This window comes from Ranitomeya imitator, chromosome 4 (assembly GCF_032444005.1).
Source record: "Ranitomeya imitator isolate aRanImi1 chromosome 4, aRanImi1.pri, whole genome shotgun sequence".
Lineage (NCBI taxonomy): Eukaryota > Metazoa > Chordata > Amphibia > Anura > Dendrobatidae > Ranitomeya > Ranitomeya imitator.
The window spans coordinates 396,980,424-396,996,355 of NC_091285.1; the positions used below are offsets into that span (position 1 = coordinate 396,980,424).

The 15,932-nt window shown below is 46.4% G+C and overlaps 1 protein-coding gene across 1 annotated transcript in view; it reads left to right on the plus strand.

The window, feature by feature from the left end:
- The window catches only part of PRKCQ (protein kinase C theta), a 243,795-nt gene that overhangs the window by 90,811 nt on the left and 137,052 nt on the right, over window positions 1-15,932 (plus strand). The window contains exon 3 of the mRNA XM_069765311.1: window positions 4,031-4,230. Within this exon, the coding sequence (XP_069621412.1) occupies window positions 4,031-4,230 (200 nt within the window). The remainder of the gene's footprint in view (window positions 1-4,030; window positions 4,231-15,932) is intronic.

Genomic DNA, 15,932 nt, shown 5'->3' on the forward strand with positions numbered 1-15,932 from the left:
CTGTTTCTGAAGCAAATCCGTATTCAGTTCCACAGATATTGAATACAGCTTTCTAAGGGTGATGCCTGAGCCTGCACAATGCGCGTGCTCCTGGTGGGAACTGATGCCCTGTATAATAATAATAATAATTTTATGTCCATAGAGCCAACATATTCCGCAGCACTTTACTCTATTTATTATCACTTTATTCCGTATATCACTGCCAGCAGGTTATCTCAGTCTTCGGCACAGTACCCCCGATCTGTCAGCTGTTGGGTGTTGGCACACAATACAGTGGGAAAAAAAGTATTTAGTCAGCCATCAATTGTGCAAGTTCTTCCACTTAAAAAGATGAGAGAGGCCTGTAATTGACATCATAGGTAGACCACAACTATGAGAGTCAAAATGAGAAAACAAGTCCAGAAAATCACCTTGTCTGATCTATGTTGCCACAACATTAAAGGGAACCTGTCACCCCCAAAATCGATGGTGAGGTGAACTCACATTCAGCAGGGGCAAATGTAATGCATTTTGTAATGCTGTAGATAAGCCGTCGATGTTACCTGAAAGAGGAGAAAAAGAGGTTAGATTTTACTCACCCAGGGGCGGTCCCGCTGCGGTCTGTTCAAATAGGTGTCTCAGGTCCGCTCCGGCGCCTCCCATCTTCATTCCATGGCGTCTTCTTCTGGTCTTCATGCCGCGGCTCCAGCGCAGGCGTACTTTGTCTGAGGGCAGAGGAAAGTACTGCAGTGCGCAGGCACCGGAAAGGTCAGAGAGGCCCGGCGCCTGTGCACTGCAGTACTTTGCTCTGCCCTCAACAGGGCAGATAAAGTACACCTGCGATGGAGCCACAGCGTGAAGACCAGAAGAGGACATCATGGAATGAAGATGGGAGGCGCCGGAGCGGACCTGAGACACCCATTTGACCAGACCGCAGCGGGACCACCCCTGGGTGAGTAAAATCTAACCTCTTTTTCTCCTCTTTCAGGTGACATCGGGGGCTTATCTAAAGCATTACAGAATGCTGTAGATAAGCCCCTGATGACGGTGAGCTTACCTCACCATTGATTTTGGGGGTGGCAGGTTCCCTTTAATCATGAATCCAACAGCATAATGTCATTTTCTATCAAAGAAAAATTTACTATCAATCAACATTTAAATTGTAATACTGAATTCGTTATTTATATGATATAGTGTCAATGTGGCAAACAATATGTCGGGAGAACTACTCAGCCACTTCATCAACCACCAACGTCTGATGGTCCTTGGTAGTGCTTTCTGGCATGAGTACCTCCTGCTTAGTAACCGGGTTCCAGTACCATCAGCTGGTCCTCGGTAGTTCCATTGGCTCTTGTACCTACGGCTACACATCTGGGTTCCAGTACCATCAGCTGGTTCTTGGCAGTGTCTTTGGCTCTTGTACCTTCTGCTACCCATCCTGGTTCCAGTACCATCAGCTGGTTCCAGGCAGAGCCTTTGGCTTAGGTGCTTCCTTCCCGGTATCTGAGTTCCACCTACGTCTGGTTGTCCTTGGTAGTGCTTTCTGGCACGGGTACCTCCTGCTTAGTAACCGGGTTCCAGTACCATCAGCTGGACCTCGGTAGTTCCATTGGCTCTTGTACCTTCTGCTACCCATCCGGGTTCCAGTACCGTCAGCTGGTTCCAGGCAGAGCCTTTGGCTTAGGTGCCTCCTTCTCGGTATCAAAGTTCCACCAATGTCTGGTGGTCCTTGGTAGTGCTTTCTGGCACGGGTACCTCCTGCTTAGTAATTGGGTTCCAGTACCATCAGCTGGTCCTCGGTAGTTCTATTGGCTCTTGTACCTTCGGCTACCCATCCGGGTTCCAGTAACGTCAGCTGGTTCTCGGCAGTTTCTCAGCCTTCTTGTATCATCTGCTACATTTCCAAGTTCAAGCTTTTTGAAATGGTTTTTGGTAATCACTCTGGATCTCCCTGACGACGACCCTAAAGACGACAACCCTGAAGACCACCCCGAAGAAGATGATGACCCCGGAGACGACGACCCCAGAGATGACGTCCTTGGAGACAATGACCCTGAAAACCACCCCAAAGAAGACGACGACCCCGGAGATGACGACCCTGGAGACGATGACCCTGAAGACCACCCCTAAGAAGACGACGACCCTGGAGACGATGACCCTGGAGACGATGACCCTGGAGATGACGACCCTGGAGATGACGACCCTGGAGATGACGACCCTGAAGACCACCCCAAAGATGACGCCAACCCCGACCCTGAAGACCACCCCGAAGAAGACGATGACCCCGGAGACGACGACCCTGGAGACGATGATCCTGAAGACCACCTCGAAGAAGACGACGACCCCGGAGACGACGACCCTGAAGACCACCCCGAAGAAGACCAAGAAGATGACTCTGAAGAAGATTACCAAATGGACAAAGAAGAAGACAACCACCAAGATACAGAAGAACAAGAGAGAGAAGACCAAGAAGCAGAAGAACAAGAAGCTGCAGAACAAAAAGCAGAAGAACATTAAGCATAAGACAAAATCAGAGCAAAAGATATTATCTAAATTATAAGCCGAACAAGACTAAGCGGTGTATGGGGGTGAGTCCGTTCCTCCTCGTGGTGCCCCTGGAAAAACCTGCTGCAGGCAAAACTGAACGCGGACAAATCCTGTTGTAAATCTTTTGTGACAGGCAGAACGGAAAGTGTAATCTTCAAACTTTTATAGATAACAACTACAGGAATGCCTGTCACAAATAAGAATATGATGAAGAAGAAAAATATGAAGAAGATGAAGCAGTAGAATATGAAGAATAATAATAGTTGAATAAGAAGAATATGAAGAATGTAAAAAAAAAGAATAATAGGAAGAAGGTGAAGAAGAAGATGAATAAGGTGAAGAAGAAGTTGATGAAAAAGATGCTGCTGCTGAGGATGATGAAGGAGAAAGTGTGGGAGAAGTAAAAAAGAAGGTGAAGAGCACGGAAGTAGTGAAACATAAATATCTGACAAAATATAACAATGCTTAACAAAGTCAATATCTTTGTAACTCTGAACGTCTTAAAAAAAAGATTAACTCCTGCTATTCCATTTGATTGGGCTTAACCTCTATGCCTTTAATGTCTCCTCCACCTCCCCCAATACATTCTACATTCTTGTTCGTTGTTTTCCTTCATGTAGAATTAACCTACAAGGAAAGAAAGGGTTTATTTTAATTCCGATATTTGTGTCCCATTGACTTGCAATACCCGATATTTTAGGGGTATCGGTCCGATCCAATCCGATCCGATATTTCCAGATATCGGAAGGTATCGCTCAACACTACTTTTCATCAATACGTCCGGATTTCCATTTGTTCAGCAGCTCGGACAATATTCACAAAAATGATTCCTGATATGGTCAATCTTTGACCCGTGGATCTGTGGCAGCTGACGTTTATATGCCCTATCAAAGGGGTACCAGGTGAGCAGTTTTCTGAATAAAAGATTCTAAAATTGTCGGATAAGACCCTATGTGCGCTTCTTCTCTCCTATATTTTTTTTTTGTTGTATACTGTATGTACACATACTAGTCAATTTTGTGAGTAAGAATTTCTGTTTCTGTATAAAACTGGCCTTCTTAAAACATTTTTCCTTCACAGACAAGCTACGGTATGTGACCTGGACTGTCATTTTTGTGCTGCCCCAGTTTTAGAGTTAAAAGGAGGAATGCATGTTTTTCAGTTTCAGAGAGATATCATGCGACCATTTCCATCACTGACCAATATGTTTCAGGGCCTCGACTTTTCATATTTCTTTTTCACACACATCTAGCAGCTCAGAATGAAACAGCACACAACAATCTCTTTGTAAAACAATTTCTTTATGCATTGATATTGCAGTTATTGGTAAAAAGGTAAGTGGTTTTGTTGTGTATGGTAAACTGACATTGTCGCTCCTTAATTTGCATTTTGGCCAAGCATAATGTACTATTCTAACCTTGATTCTTATCTTGTCACTCTTTCCAGTATTATATATTCTTTGTAATTGCAGATGCTGCTACATTAACATTTCTTTTCTCTGCAGAAAATGGGAAGATTTTTGTACAGAAGAAGCCAACTATGTTTCCACCTTGGGAGAGCACATTTGATGCTCACATTAACAAAGGAAGAGTTATGCATATAATTGTGGAAGGAAGGACTGCAGGGGAGGTATCAGAGACCACGATTGAACTGTTTTCTTTAGCTGAACGATGCAAAAAAAATAATGGCAAGATGGAGATATGGGTAAGACTCATTACAATTTCTTATTAAAGGTGTTCTCCACTACTGGACAACCTATACGGTTGCCTTGACTGTGCATCTTACAGTAATAAAAACTGAATCCCCTCCTTTTAAACCAGCATTGTTCCTCTGATGTTGATGATGTGTCCACTGGCAGTCAAGTGACTACTACAGCCAATCAGCAGATACTGAGAGACACAGTGTCAAGATTGGAGGAACGATGCTAGATCAGAACGTAAATATGTAGGTTTTTTTTTATTTTAGGGAGCTTAGTTGAGCTATCCTTTGCAAACACGAGCTATTACTGGCGAAATGTGGGAGGTGCTAGCTATCTTCAAGTGTTCATTGTCCCAGATGATTGATCTGCTCCTTAGCTTGGTTGTTAGTCCCAGACATACATTCAGCTCTGTGTGTTTTTTCTCTCTGTGCCTTGTGTTCTTCTGGTTGATCTTTCGTTGCATGACCTTGGACTCCTTTCTAACCATCTGTCTGTTTAATCCTTTTGTTATTAACCACTATATTAATAATAGTTACCAAGACTTCAAAAAAGGGAAAGGGGTATGAGGATGAAAATACACATGTAGGTTGCATAAAATTCTGACAAATATATGAAATGGAATAAATAAAAGGAAAAGACTTCTACTAACACCATATGTGTATTTATGCATCTATTATGGACTCATCGGTGAGCATACATGCAAAAGAAGAAGAAAGAAGAAAAAAACGAAGCTGAAAGACCAATTGTGTGATTAAAAAATATACAGCTTTATTAGTCAAGTACATTAAAAAGTATTGGGTGGGGAAAAATAACTGGTAATACAACAGACACAGTTTCAATACAATACTCACATATAAATTGTGAACTTATACGTAATTATGATGAATAATTACTAAAGGTGATTAACATTGGTGTAGAGACCAGTATGAATCTAGATGGAAAAGGTCATTTACTAAAATGCTGATAGTGCTTATATCTATATGCTGGTATTAACACACTGTGTGTATTGACCATTAAACTATATCAATGCATGCAGGTAATATCAAGAGTAGAGCGTATTTTGTAAGCAGCATGGATGGTTGGAAAAAAGTGCATGTGCATATGTCTATACTGAGAGTCCAAAGTCACAGAAGGAGCAGTGTTAAAAGATAGTGATATATGGTGTAGTATAATAGGTATTGCCCACAGGGCTATATCAGGTAGTATACATTAAATAGGACCCTTAGTAGACTGTACTTGTACCATGAAGGATGAGGTGGCGGTGAAGCATCTTCCCCGACATGAGTATATATATATGTACACATATATAAATATCTATAATATAACGCTGGGAGCGTCACTCTGTCCGAAGCCTCTATAGACTGCGCAAGCGCAAGCGCCGGCGCAGTCTGGGCCTCACAGAGCGACGCTCCCGGGAGATCGCGGTATGCGTAAGCACTGAACGCATACCGTGATCTCCACCGGAGAGTCAGGGACCGCCAGGAGGGAGGGTAAGTATACTCACCTTTCCCGGTTCCAGTGCTGCTTGCGGCTCCGTCTCCCGGCTCCTCTGCTCCCGGCTCCGGAGGGCGCGGACTGCGCAGGCGCCGATTCCTGCTGCCGGAATCGGCGCCTGCGCAGTCCGCGCTTTCCGGCGCCATTTTCTTGAAGACACACTCCGGCTCCACTGCAGGTGTGTCTTCAAGAAAATGGCGCCGGAAAGCGCGGACTGCGCAGGCGCCGATTCCTGCTGCCGGAATCGGCGCCTGCGCAGTCCCCGCTTTCCGGCGCCATTTTCTTGAAGACATACCTGCAGTGGAGCCGGACGATAGGTGAGTATGGTATTTTTTTTTTTTTTATATGGCAGCAGCATTCGGGGGCATACACACTGGAGCGGGGGGCATATAATACAATGGTGGCGCAGGATGGGAGCAGCACATGACAGAACGGGCGCAGGATGGCAGCAGCACATGACAGAACGGGCGCAGGATGGCCGCAGCACATGACAGAACGGGCGCAGGATGGCCGCAGCACATGACAGAACGGGCGCAGGATGGCAGCAGCACATGACAGAACGGGCGCAGGATGGCCGCAGCACATGACAGAACGGGCGCAGGATGGCCGCAGCACATGACAGAACGGGCGCAGGATGGCAGCAGCACATGACAGAACGGGCTCAGGATGGCCGCAGCACATGACAGAACGGCCGCAGGATGGCCGCAGCACATGACAGAACGGGCGCAGGATGGCCGCAGCACAAGACAGAACGGGCGCAGGATGGCCGCAGCACATGACAGAACAGGCGCAGGATGGCCGCAGCACATGACAGAACGGGCGCAGGATGGCCGCAGCACAAGACAGAACGGGCGCAGGATGGCCGCAGCACATGACAGAACGGGCGCAGGATGGCCGCAGCACATGACAGAACGGGCGCAGGATGGCAGCAGCACATGACAGAACGGGCGCAGGATGGCCGCAGCACATGACAGAACGGGCGCAGGATGGCCGCAGCACATGACAGAACGGGCGCAGGATGGCAGCAGCACATGACAGAACGGGCGCAGGATGGCAGCAGCACATGACAGAACGGGCTCAGGATGGCCGCAGCACATGACAGAACGGGCGCAGGATGGCCGCAGCACATGACAGAACGGGCGCAGGATGGCCGCAGCACAAGACAGAACGGGCGCAGGATGGCCGCAGCACATGACAGAACGGGCGCAGGATGGCAGCAGCACATGACAGAACGGGCGCAGGATGGCAGCAGCACATGACAGAACGGGCGCAGGATGGCCGCAGCACATGACAGAACGGGCGCAGGATGGCAGCAGCACATGACAGAACGGGCGCAGGATGGCAGCAGCACATGTCAGAACGGGCGCAGGATGGCCGCAGCACATGACAGAACGGGCGCAGGATGGCAGCAGCACATGACAGAACGGGCGAAGGATGGCAGCAGCACATGACAGAACGGGCGAAGGATGGCAGCAGCACATGACAGAACGGGCGCAGGATGGCAGCAGCACATGACAGAACGGGCAAAGGATGGCAGCAGCACATGACAGAACGGGCGCAGGATGGCAGCAGCACATGACAGAACGGGCGCAGGATGGCAGCAGCACATGACAGAACGGGTGCAGGATGGGAGCAGCACATGACAGAACGGGCGCAGGATGGCAGCAGCACATGACAGAACGGGCGCAGGATGGCAGCAGCACATGACAGAACGGGCGCAGGATGGCAGCAGCACATGACAGAACGGGCGCAGGATGGCAGCAGCACATGACAGAACGGGCGCAGGATGGCAGCAGCACATGACAGAACGGGCGCAGGATGGCAGCAGCACATGACAGAACGGGCGCAGGATGGCAGCAGCACATGACAGAACGGGCGCAGGATGGCAGCAGCACATGACAGAACGGGCGCAGGATGGCAGCAGCACATGACAGAACGGGCGCAGGATGGCAGCAGCAAATGACAGAACGGGGACGCAGGATGGGAGCAGCAAATGACAGAACGGGCGCAGGATGGGAGCAGCAAATGACAGGATGGGAGCAGCAAATGACAGAATGGAGGCGCAGGATGGGAGCAGCACATGACAGAACGGGGGCGCAGGATGGGAGCAGCACATGACAGAACGGGGGCGCAGGATGGGAGCAGCACATGACAGGATGGGGGCGCAGGATGGAGCAGCACATACCAGGATGGAGACCATATACCAATATAAATGCTCGCCACCCGGGCGTAGAACGGGTTCAATAGCTAGTATAATATAATAGTAAGTACAAAAGGGGGGATTTATAGGGAATATAACAATTAAATAATATGTGATTTCTAGTAAGGAAAAATATATAGTGGGAATGAAAATGTGAGAAAAATCCATATATATTATTTCTAAACGCTCTTTTTCGGTGATTACTTTGTATCTCCGTTCATACTGCACCCACACACACAAATGATAAACCATTTGAAAGGTAAACTTTCCCCCTTCAGCAAGAAAATAGCCAAACAAACCACACATCTACGATGTGATCACAAAATACAGTTTAAAGGGAACCTGTCACCCCGAAAATCGCGGGTGAGGTAAGCCCACCGGCATCAGGGGCTTATCTACAGCATTCTGTAATGCTGTAGATAAGCCCCCGATGTTACCTGAAAGAGGAGAAAAAGACGTTATATTATACTCACCCAGGGGCGGTCCCGCTGCTGGTCAGGTCGGATGGGTGTCTCCGGTCCGCTGCGGCGCCTCCCATCTTCATTACAAGACGTCCTCTTCTGATCTTCAGCCACGGCTCCGGCGCAGGCGTACTTTGCTCTGCCCTGTTAAGGGCAGACAAAGTACTGCAGTGCGCAGGCGCCGGGCCTCTGACCTTTCCGGCGCCTGCGCACTGCAGTACTATCCTCTGCCCTCAAGAGGGCAGAGCAAAGTACGCCTGCGCCGGAGCCGTGGCTGAAGATCAGAAGAGGACGTCTTGTAATGAAGATGGGAGGCGTCGCAGCGGACCGGAGACACCCATCCGACCTGACCAGCAGCGGGTCCGCCCCTGGGTGAGTATAATATAACGTCTTTTTTTCCTCTTTCAGGTAACATCGGGGGCTTATCCACAGCATTACAGAATGCTGTAGATAAGCCCCTGGTGCCGATGGGCTTACCTCACCCGCGATTTTCGGGGTGACAGGTTCCCTTTAAACTTTATTTTCATAAACCTGCAGTAAGGAAAAATGACCTGCAGGTGGCACTACACTACCCCAAAGCACACTACCACGAAGCCACTTACAGACATCACAAACAAATCCTAACATTTGCCTTTGGGGCTTTCCAGCTTGCCAAATTCCTTGCCCAGCCGATTTCAGGCTCATTGGAGGATTGCACACTTCACTGCAGGTGAGTCACATATGCCAGCATATTTGAAAACATGCACTGCCTATTCAACTGCACACTTGCTTAGTTTATACTCCACCGACACAAACAAATGATACACCATTTCAAAGGTCAAATTACCTGCAGGTGACATTTTTCTTGGGGTCTCTCCAGCTGGCTGAAGTGCTTGCCCAGCCTAATGCAGGCAAATTCGAGGATTGCACACTTCAGTGCAGGTGAGTCACATATGCAAGTGCAGAGCCCCAGGGTCCTGGTCATTGCAGTAATATCGTTCTCCTCTAGGCAGGAGTGATGTTATGTTTGGAGGCAAAGAAAGACAACTGAATCCAGGTATCACAAACATGCAACACATTTCGCACCCCAGGCCACCAGGGGGAGCTATGCTCCTATTTATTAGGGCACTTCTCATACTTAGGTAAAACTGGTTGCCTGGATAGGAAGTTAGGCAGCTGCTGGCTGAGCTTTGCTCAGGTAGTTGATCCCTGACAGGGGTGGGATCCTATCAGAGGCCGAGACAGAAGGACACGGAGCTGTGCCTGTCCTGAGTGCGGCAGCTTCTAGAAAGAGACATTGAAGAAGATCTGTATTGTAGAGAGGGTGAAGTCGTAGCAAAGGAGTGAATATCAGTGGAGTTCTGCCCTACACAGGCTGCCTCCTTCTGAGGCGCCGGATCCCAGTAGCCAGAGCACCGAGGGAGCAACAGTCCTTTATGCCTTGCTCCAGAGACCGGCAGGACAGCTAATTTCACGTTACCTGCCCGCCTTAAACCCAGGAGGCAAGGTGGCACCGCTTAGAGGCTGGGGCATGATAGAGTCCCTGTAAAACGCCTCAAACCACCGGTCATACTGGTTTGTCCTATCCATCTGGGGGACAGAGAGAGAGACATAACATCTACAACAGTTGTGAGGACCTTATGAGCAGCTTAGCAGTGAGGTACTACAACACACGGCACTAGAGGAAGGCTACTGATTTCTACCTGGATAAGAGGAATCTGGATTTGCCTCCAAACCGGCCGGACTCTGCCTGCCCTGTGGTCTGTGCTCTGTACTGTGGATGCTGAAACCTTCAGTAAAAGGTAAAGAGACTGCAACCTTGTGTTCTCGTTCTTCACTGTGCCTCACACCAACCACCATCTACACACTGGGAAACCCTAGGGACATACTTCACCTGTGGGAAGGTATACCATCTAGCTGGCATATCATCACCCCAGCGGACCCCTCAAAGCAGCGGTCACCCTGACCGAATACCACAGGTGGTGTCATGAACTTATCAAACAAAGACCTTTCCCCTTTAACTCGGACGTCCCAAGGGCCACGGACCGGGTCAGCCACCGTGACATCCCCCCGTGAACCAATGGACCCGGTACCAAGTACCCCGCTGCCCTTGGGGGCGCTCCACAAACACATTTACAAACATGCACTGCTTTTTCGGTGATTACTTTGCCCCACACACACAGAAAAAACACCATTTGAAAGTAAAACTTGCCCCCTTCACCAAGAAAAGACACAAACAAACCACCCATTCACGATTTGATCAATAAATACAGTTTAAACATTCATTTTCAGAAACCTGCAGAAAAAAACAATAACCTGCAGGTAGCACTAGAACCTCAAGTTGCTCCGTTTATGCTCCACCTACACACACAAATGATACACCATTTCAAAGGTCAAATTACCAGCTGGTGGCATTTGCCTTGGGGTCTTTCCAGCTTCCCGAAGTGCTTGCCAGGCCTATTTCAGGCAAATTCGAGGATTGCACACTTCACTGCAGATGAGTCACATATGCAAACACAGTTGTAAACATGCACTGCTTTTTCGGTGATTACTTCGCCCCACAGACACAAATAATACACCATTTGAAAGGAAAACTTGCCCCCTTCAGCAAGAAAAGAAACAAACAAACCACAAATTCACAATTTGATCAATAAATACAGCCTAAACATTCATTTTTAGAAACCTGCCAAAAAAAAAAATAACCTGCAGGTGGCACCACAACCTCAAGACATTTTTTTAGCCTCTACTTATCAAGCCAATTTATTGTATTACCAATCTACATATATAAATACCTATTTGTGTTCATCATCTCATTAAATACATTAACATTTGACCAGTTTTATTTTCTTGAAATTGCCTGTGCCCCTGACAACCAATGTGCGGAAATTTTGCACTGGCCAACTAGTAATAAAGTAAAATAAAAGATAAAAAAAAATTAAAAATGATAAATAATAAATAGTAAAAGTCCATTAGGGTAAATGGTATTAAGAACCCAAATCCACTTTGTCTCTTGTTTGGCTAATTTTTGGCTGACATTGACACCCCATATTGAAGAAGTAATTTTATCGATGCCTCTAACTCTTAACAAAGAAGCATCACAATTATGAAAAAGTTTAAAATGTCTTGGTACTGTTTTAAGAGTAGAAATATTGTCTTCTTTTTGGGCAGCGATAACGCCATTAAAGTGTTCCCGAACTCCAACTTTAAGCTGGTGGGTTGTGAAGGCAGCATATATTTTTGAGCAAGGGCATACTGAATAATATATGGCTGCATTTGTTTCACATGTAATGTGGTGGTTAATGTGGTGCTATTTGCAGCCTGTGGAATCATGAAATTCTTTTATTCTTTTATGCGGTTGATGTTGGGGCAAGTTATACATCGACCACGTGGAGAGCAGCCCTTGCATCATTAAGTCTGGTCTAGGAAGGTGTTGGATTTAGTATGATAGTGACTGTTGACCAATATATACTGTAAGTTTTTTGAGCGATGGAATGTAATGCTTTGGTCTTTTGTGACGTATTGGGCTAGGGTATGGTCAGCCAGAAGGTTTGGCCATGCCTTTTTGAGAAAATTTTGCATTGTGTTGGCCTGGACATGATAATCCATAATGAAATGTACTTGATTCGATGGAGCTAGTTTACGAGAGGAGTATAATAACGCATTTGTGGTGGTATATCTGGCTTTATTACTGGCCCATTTGATACAACGATGACTGTACCCACAGTCTATAAATCGTAATTTTAAGTCTTTTGCTTGTGTCTCAAAGTCCAGATCTGAAGAGCACAGATATTGCAGACAAAAGAATTGACTCTCTGGTATTGAGTAGATTAATTGTGGAGGGTGAGAATGAGATGCTTGCGTGTAATAACGCATTGACTCATGTAGGTTTCCTAAATATGTTTGTTTGTAGGAAGTTGTCATTTTCCCTTTTGATTGTAACGTCAAGGAATTCTATATTGAATTTTTCCTGGTGATATGTCAAATGGATATTTAGGTTACTAAATAACTTATCACCTCAATAATAGTTATTGAGATATGACATGAATTGGTCTAGTGACTCCGAAGTACCTTGCCAGATCAAAATGATGTCATCCATGTATCATACCCATAGTATGACAAGATGGACAAATTGGCATTGATCAGATAGAAAGAGGTCCCTCTCCCACAGCCCAAAGAACAAGATGGCGTAGGATGGAACGAATGGTGCACCCATAGCCGTTCCCTGAAGCTATAGGTAGAAGAACCACTTAAATGTGAAAATGTTATGAGTCAAGGTGAACTCCAAGATACTGGTAAGAAAGTCAATCATAGGGGAGAATTTGATAGTCATCTTGAGGACAAATGTTTTGTTGCCTGAATCCTATCTACATTTGATGTGTTGATGTTAGTATAGAGAGATTCAACTACTAGTATTGTGTTCATCAATATGGAGCCCATCAATCTTTTTCAAGAGAACTCCTGTGTCCAAAATGAAGGATGGTATACATTCGATGATGGGTTTTAGTTGGAAATCAATGTATTTTCCAATGTTCTCCAGAAAGTTTTTGTTCTTGGAAATTATTTGACTGCCCGGTGGATTATTTAGGTTTTTGTGCACTTTGGGTAAAAGGTACAAAGTTGGGACAGTTGGTTCTTTGATTTGTAAAGATGTTATTAGTTATTTGATAATAGTACCTTCACTATTAGCTTCATTGAGAACCTTATTAATATTTGTAAAAAATGAAGAAAGATAATCTTAATAATATTTTGACCCAGGACCATTACCTGACTTTACCTTTGTCTCTTCCCTCTGTTTATGATGTACCCTCCTGGTTTTTGACCTCGGACTCCTTGACTATCCCAACTCACTTCTTGTTCATGAGAAATAACTCAGCATCACATAAATGTAACTCTCTCTTCACTTTGTCCCTTCCACTTTTGCAATTTATACTATTATGCTTATGTTTAAGTGTTTGTTGCATTACTTAAGGTACCGTCACACATAACGATATCGTTAACGATATTGTTGCTTTTTGTGACATAGCAACGATATCGTTAAGGAAATCGTTATGTGTGACAGCGACCAACGATCAGGCCCCTGCTGGGAGATCGTTGGTCGCTGAGGAAAGTCCAAAACGTTATTTCGTCGCTGGACTTCCCGCTGACATCGCTGGATCGGCGTGTGACGCCGGTCCAGCGATGTCTTCACTGGTAACCAGGGTAAACATCGGGTTACTAAGCGCAGGGCCACGCTTAGTAACCCGATGTTTACCCTGGTTACCAGCGTAAGCGTTAAAAAAACAAACACTACATACTTACCTTCAGCTGTCTGTCCCCGGCGCTGTGCTTCTCTGCACTCCTCCTGCATCCTGTGTCAGCGCCGGCCAGCCGGAAAGCAGAGCGGTGACGTCACCGCTGTGCTTTCCGGCTGACCGGCGCTGACAGTGAAGAGGAAAGCAGAGTGCCGGAGGACAGACAGCTGAAGGTAAGTATGTAGTGTTTGTTTTTTTAACGTTTACGCTGGTAACCAGGGTAAACATCGGGTTACTAAGCGTGGCCCTGGGCTTAGTAACCCGATGTTTACCCTGGTTACCGGGGACCTCGGGATCGTTGGTCGCTGGAGAGCTGTCTGTGTGACAGCTCTCCAGCGACCAAACAGCGACGCTGCAGCGATCGACATCATTGTCGGTATTGCTGCAGCGTCGCTGAGTGTGAAGGTACCTTTAGTCCTATTTAGATTTATTTTACTTTAGCACCAAGAAATAGCATAGGCTATATTTATTTGCATTTGTCTCCTTGAGGATGTGGCTCCTACATACTTAGTAACTCCAGGTGGTGTGTATCTGACTTCATTTTAAGCTAACTTCACAAAGCATATACAAAAATCATCCAGTTCACAAAATACTTGGACACTGCTTTTCTCATTTGTCATCCAAATGCAATCTATATGTATACATCAGCAGTTATTAAAACTTACAAGACCAAATACAGTTTCTAGTGGTAATAATGGCAACTTAGCTATAAAAATAAGATCCTATATGGTTACTCTGTATAGAGGCCATTTTTTTGTGCTCCTATTGTTATGTCCCATGAATGAGACATTTTACAGACTGTCCTGTACATTTTACATGCTGTATTGCAGTCTCTCATATTGTTTTGCATAGCTCAAATCCTCCCTTTCCATGAAGTTTGTCCCTTCTGTCTCCCTGTCTCCCTCTGCTGGGTGTCATGTCACTTCCTTCTTCTTCTCCCTGTGTCTCAGTCTCCATTTTGGCTTCATTAGAGGCACATGTGCATTCAGCTTGTCTCAAGAAAGTCTTTTTTACCTGCTGCTGTTTGTATGCATTTAACAAGAATTCTTAGGTTTGGTTCACATTGCGTACAGGGGCAACATTAAACGGAGTACGTTACACCGCGGCATAACGCGGTGTAACGTACTCCGTTAACGCCGCCACTTAATGCAATGCAGGACGCATCACCTGGTGCGTGCCCAGAATGGGCGTGTGCTAGTGATGCGCCGTCATTGAGTGACGGACCCGAGACGCTGGCTGCAGCGTTTCCGGGTCCGTCACTGCTAGCACAGATGGAGCTAGCAGAAGCTCCATCTGCGCTAGCGTGATGTAGCGCAGGCACTTGCGCTAGCAGCAGCCCGTTAGCGTATGTGCTGAACGGGCTGCTGCTAACGCAATGTGACCCTAGCCTTAAAGAAATCAAAGACACTTCTGGATTCTTCATAACATGTGTGCCTGCCGCTGAGTTAAGCTATCTGTGAACGTCGCCAATTGTAAGTAAGGTGAAGAGATTCATCATCTCACAGAGCTATATTTGCAGCCACAGGCCCCGGGGAGAGAATAGTAAAAAAGACTTACCAGATTCATCTGTAAAGCCACCCACAGCTTCTATAAAGCTACAGAACTTCCTGCAGAGCATATAAGAGACTACACAGCTCCCCTTCTGCCTGTGAATCAGGATGGCTGAAGGAATGACTACACGGTCTCTGCCAGACCCATTGCTAGAGAAAGAGGGCATAGAACTTGATCCACCATCTAGTGAGACGGCCCACAAAGCCCACATGGAAAGTAAGGGAGAATCTAGAATCCAGTAAACATGATCTTCTCCGTGCTATAGCAGAGCAATGGCAAAAACTGCTGAGTCACATAGACAGCCTGTCTCAGCCTGCTTCTCTCGAACGACCACCAGAGGGAACCCTTGCACAACTGTGTTCAGATTATCAACTGTATGCAGAAAATGCAGATCAGTGCACCTCCATGTTACAGAGACTTAACCCGTCAGTTTCTTGCAAAGAGCTGCAGGCTTTCCAACAACTTGAGAGAAAGCATGGTGCGCGATATAAAAGCCAAGACAAAGGCAAGAATTGCGCTAATAGCCGAGATGTCATCTTGTATTTCTGGCTCAGCCAGACAGTCAAAGCGATCATCTAAGTCACGCTCTTCAAAATCGTCAATCCTCAGCGAACAGCTCGTAAGAGCACATGCAGAAGCTGAGGCCACTAAAGTACAAGCTGCCTTCGCTCAAAAGAAAACTGAAATGGAAAGCAAGGCAGCCAAAACAGAGGCCCTAGAGAAGAAAAGAA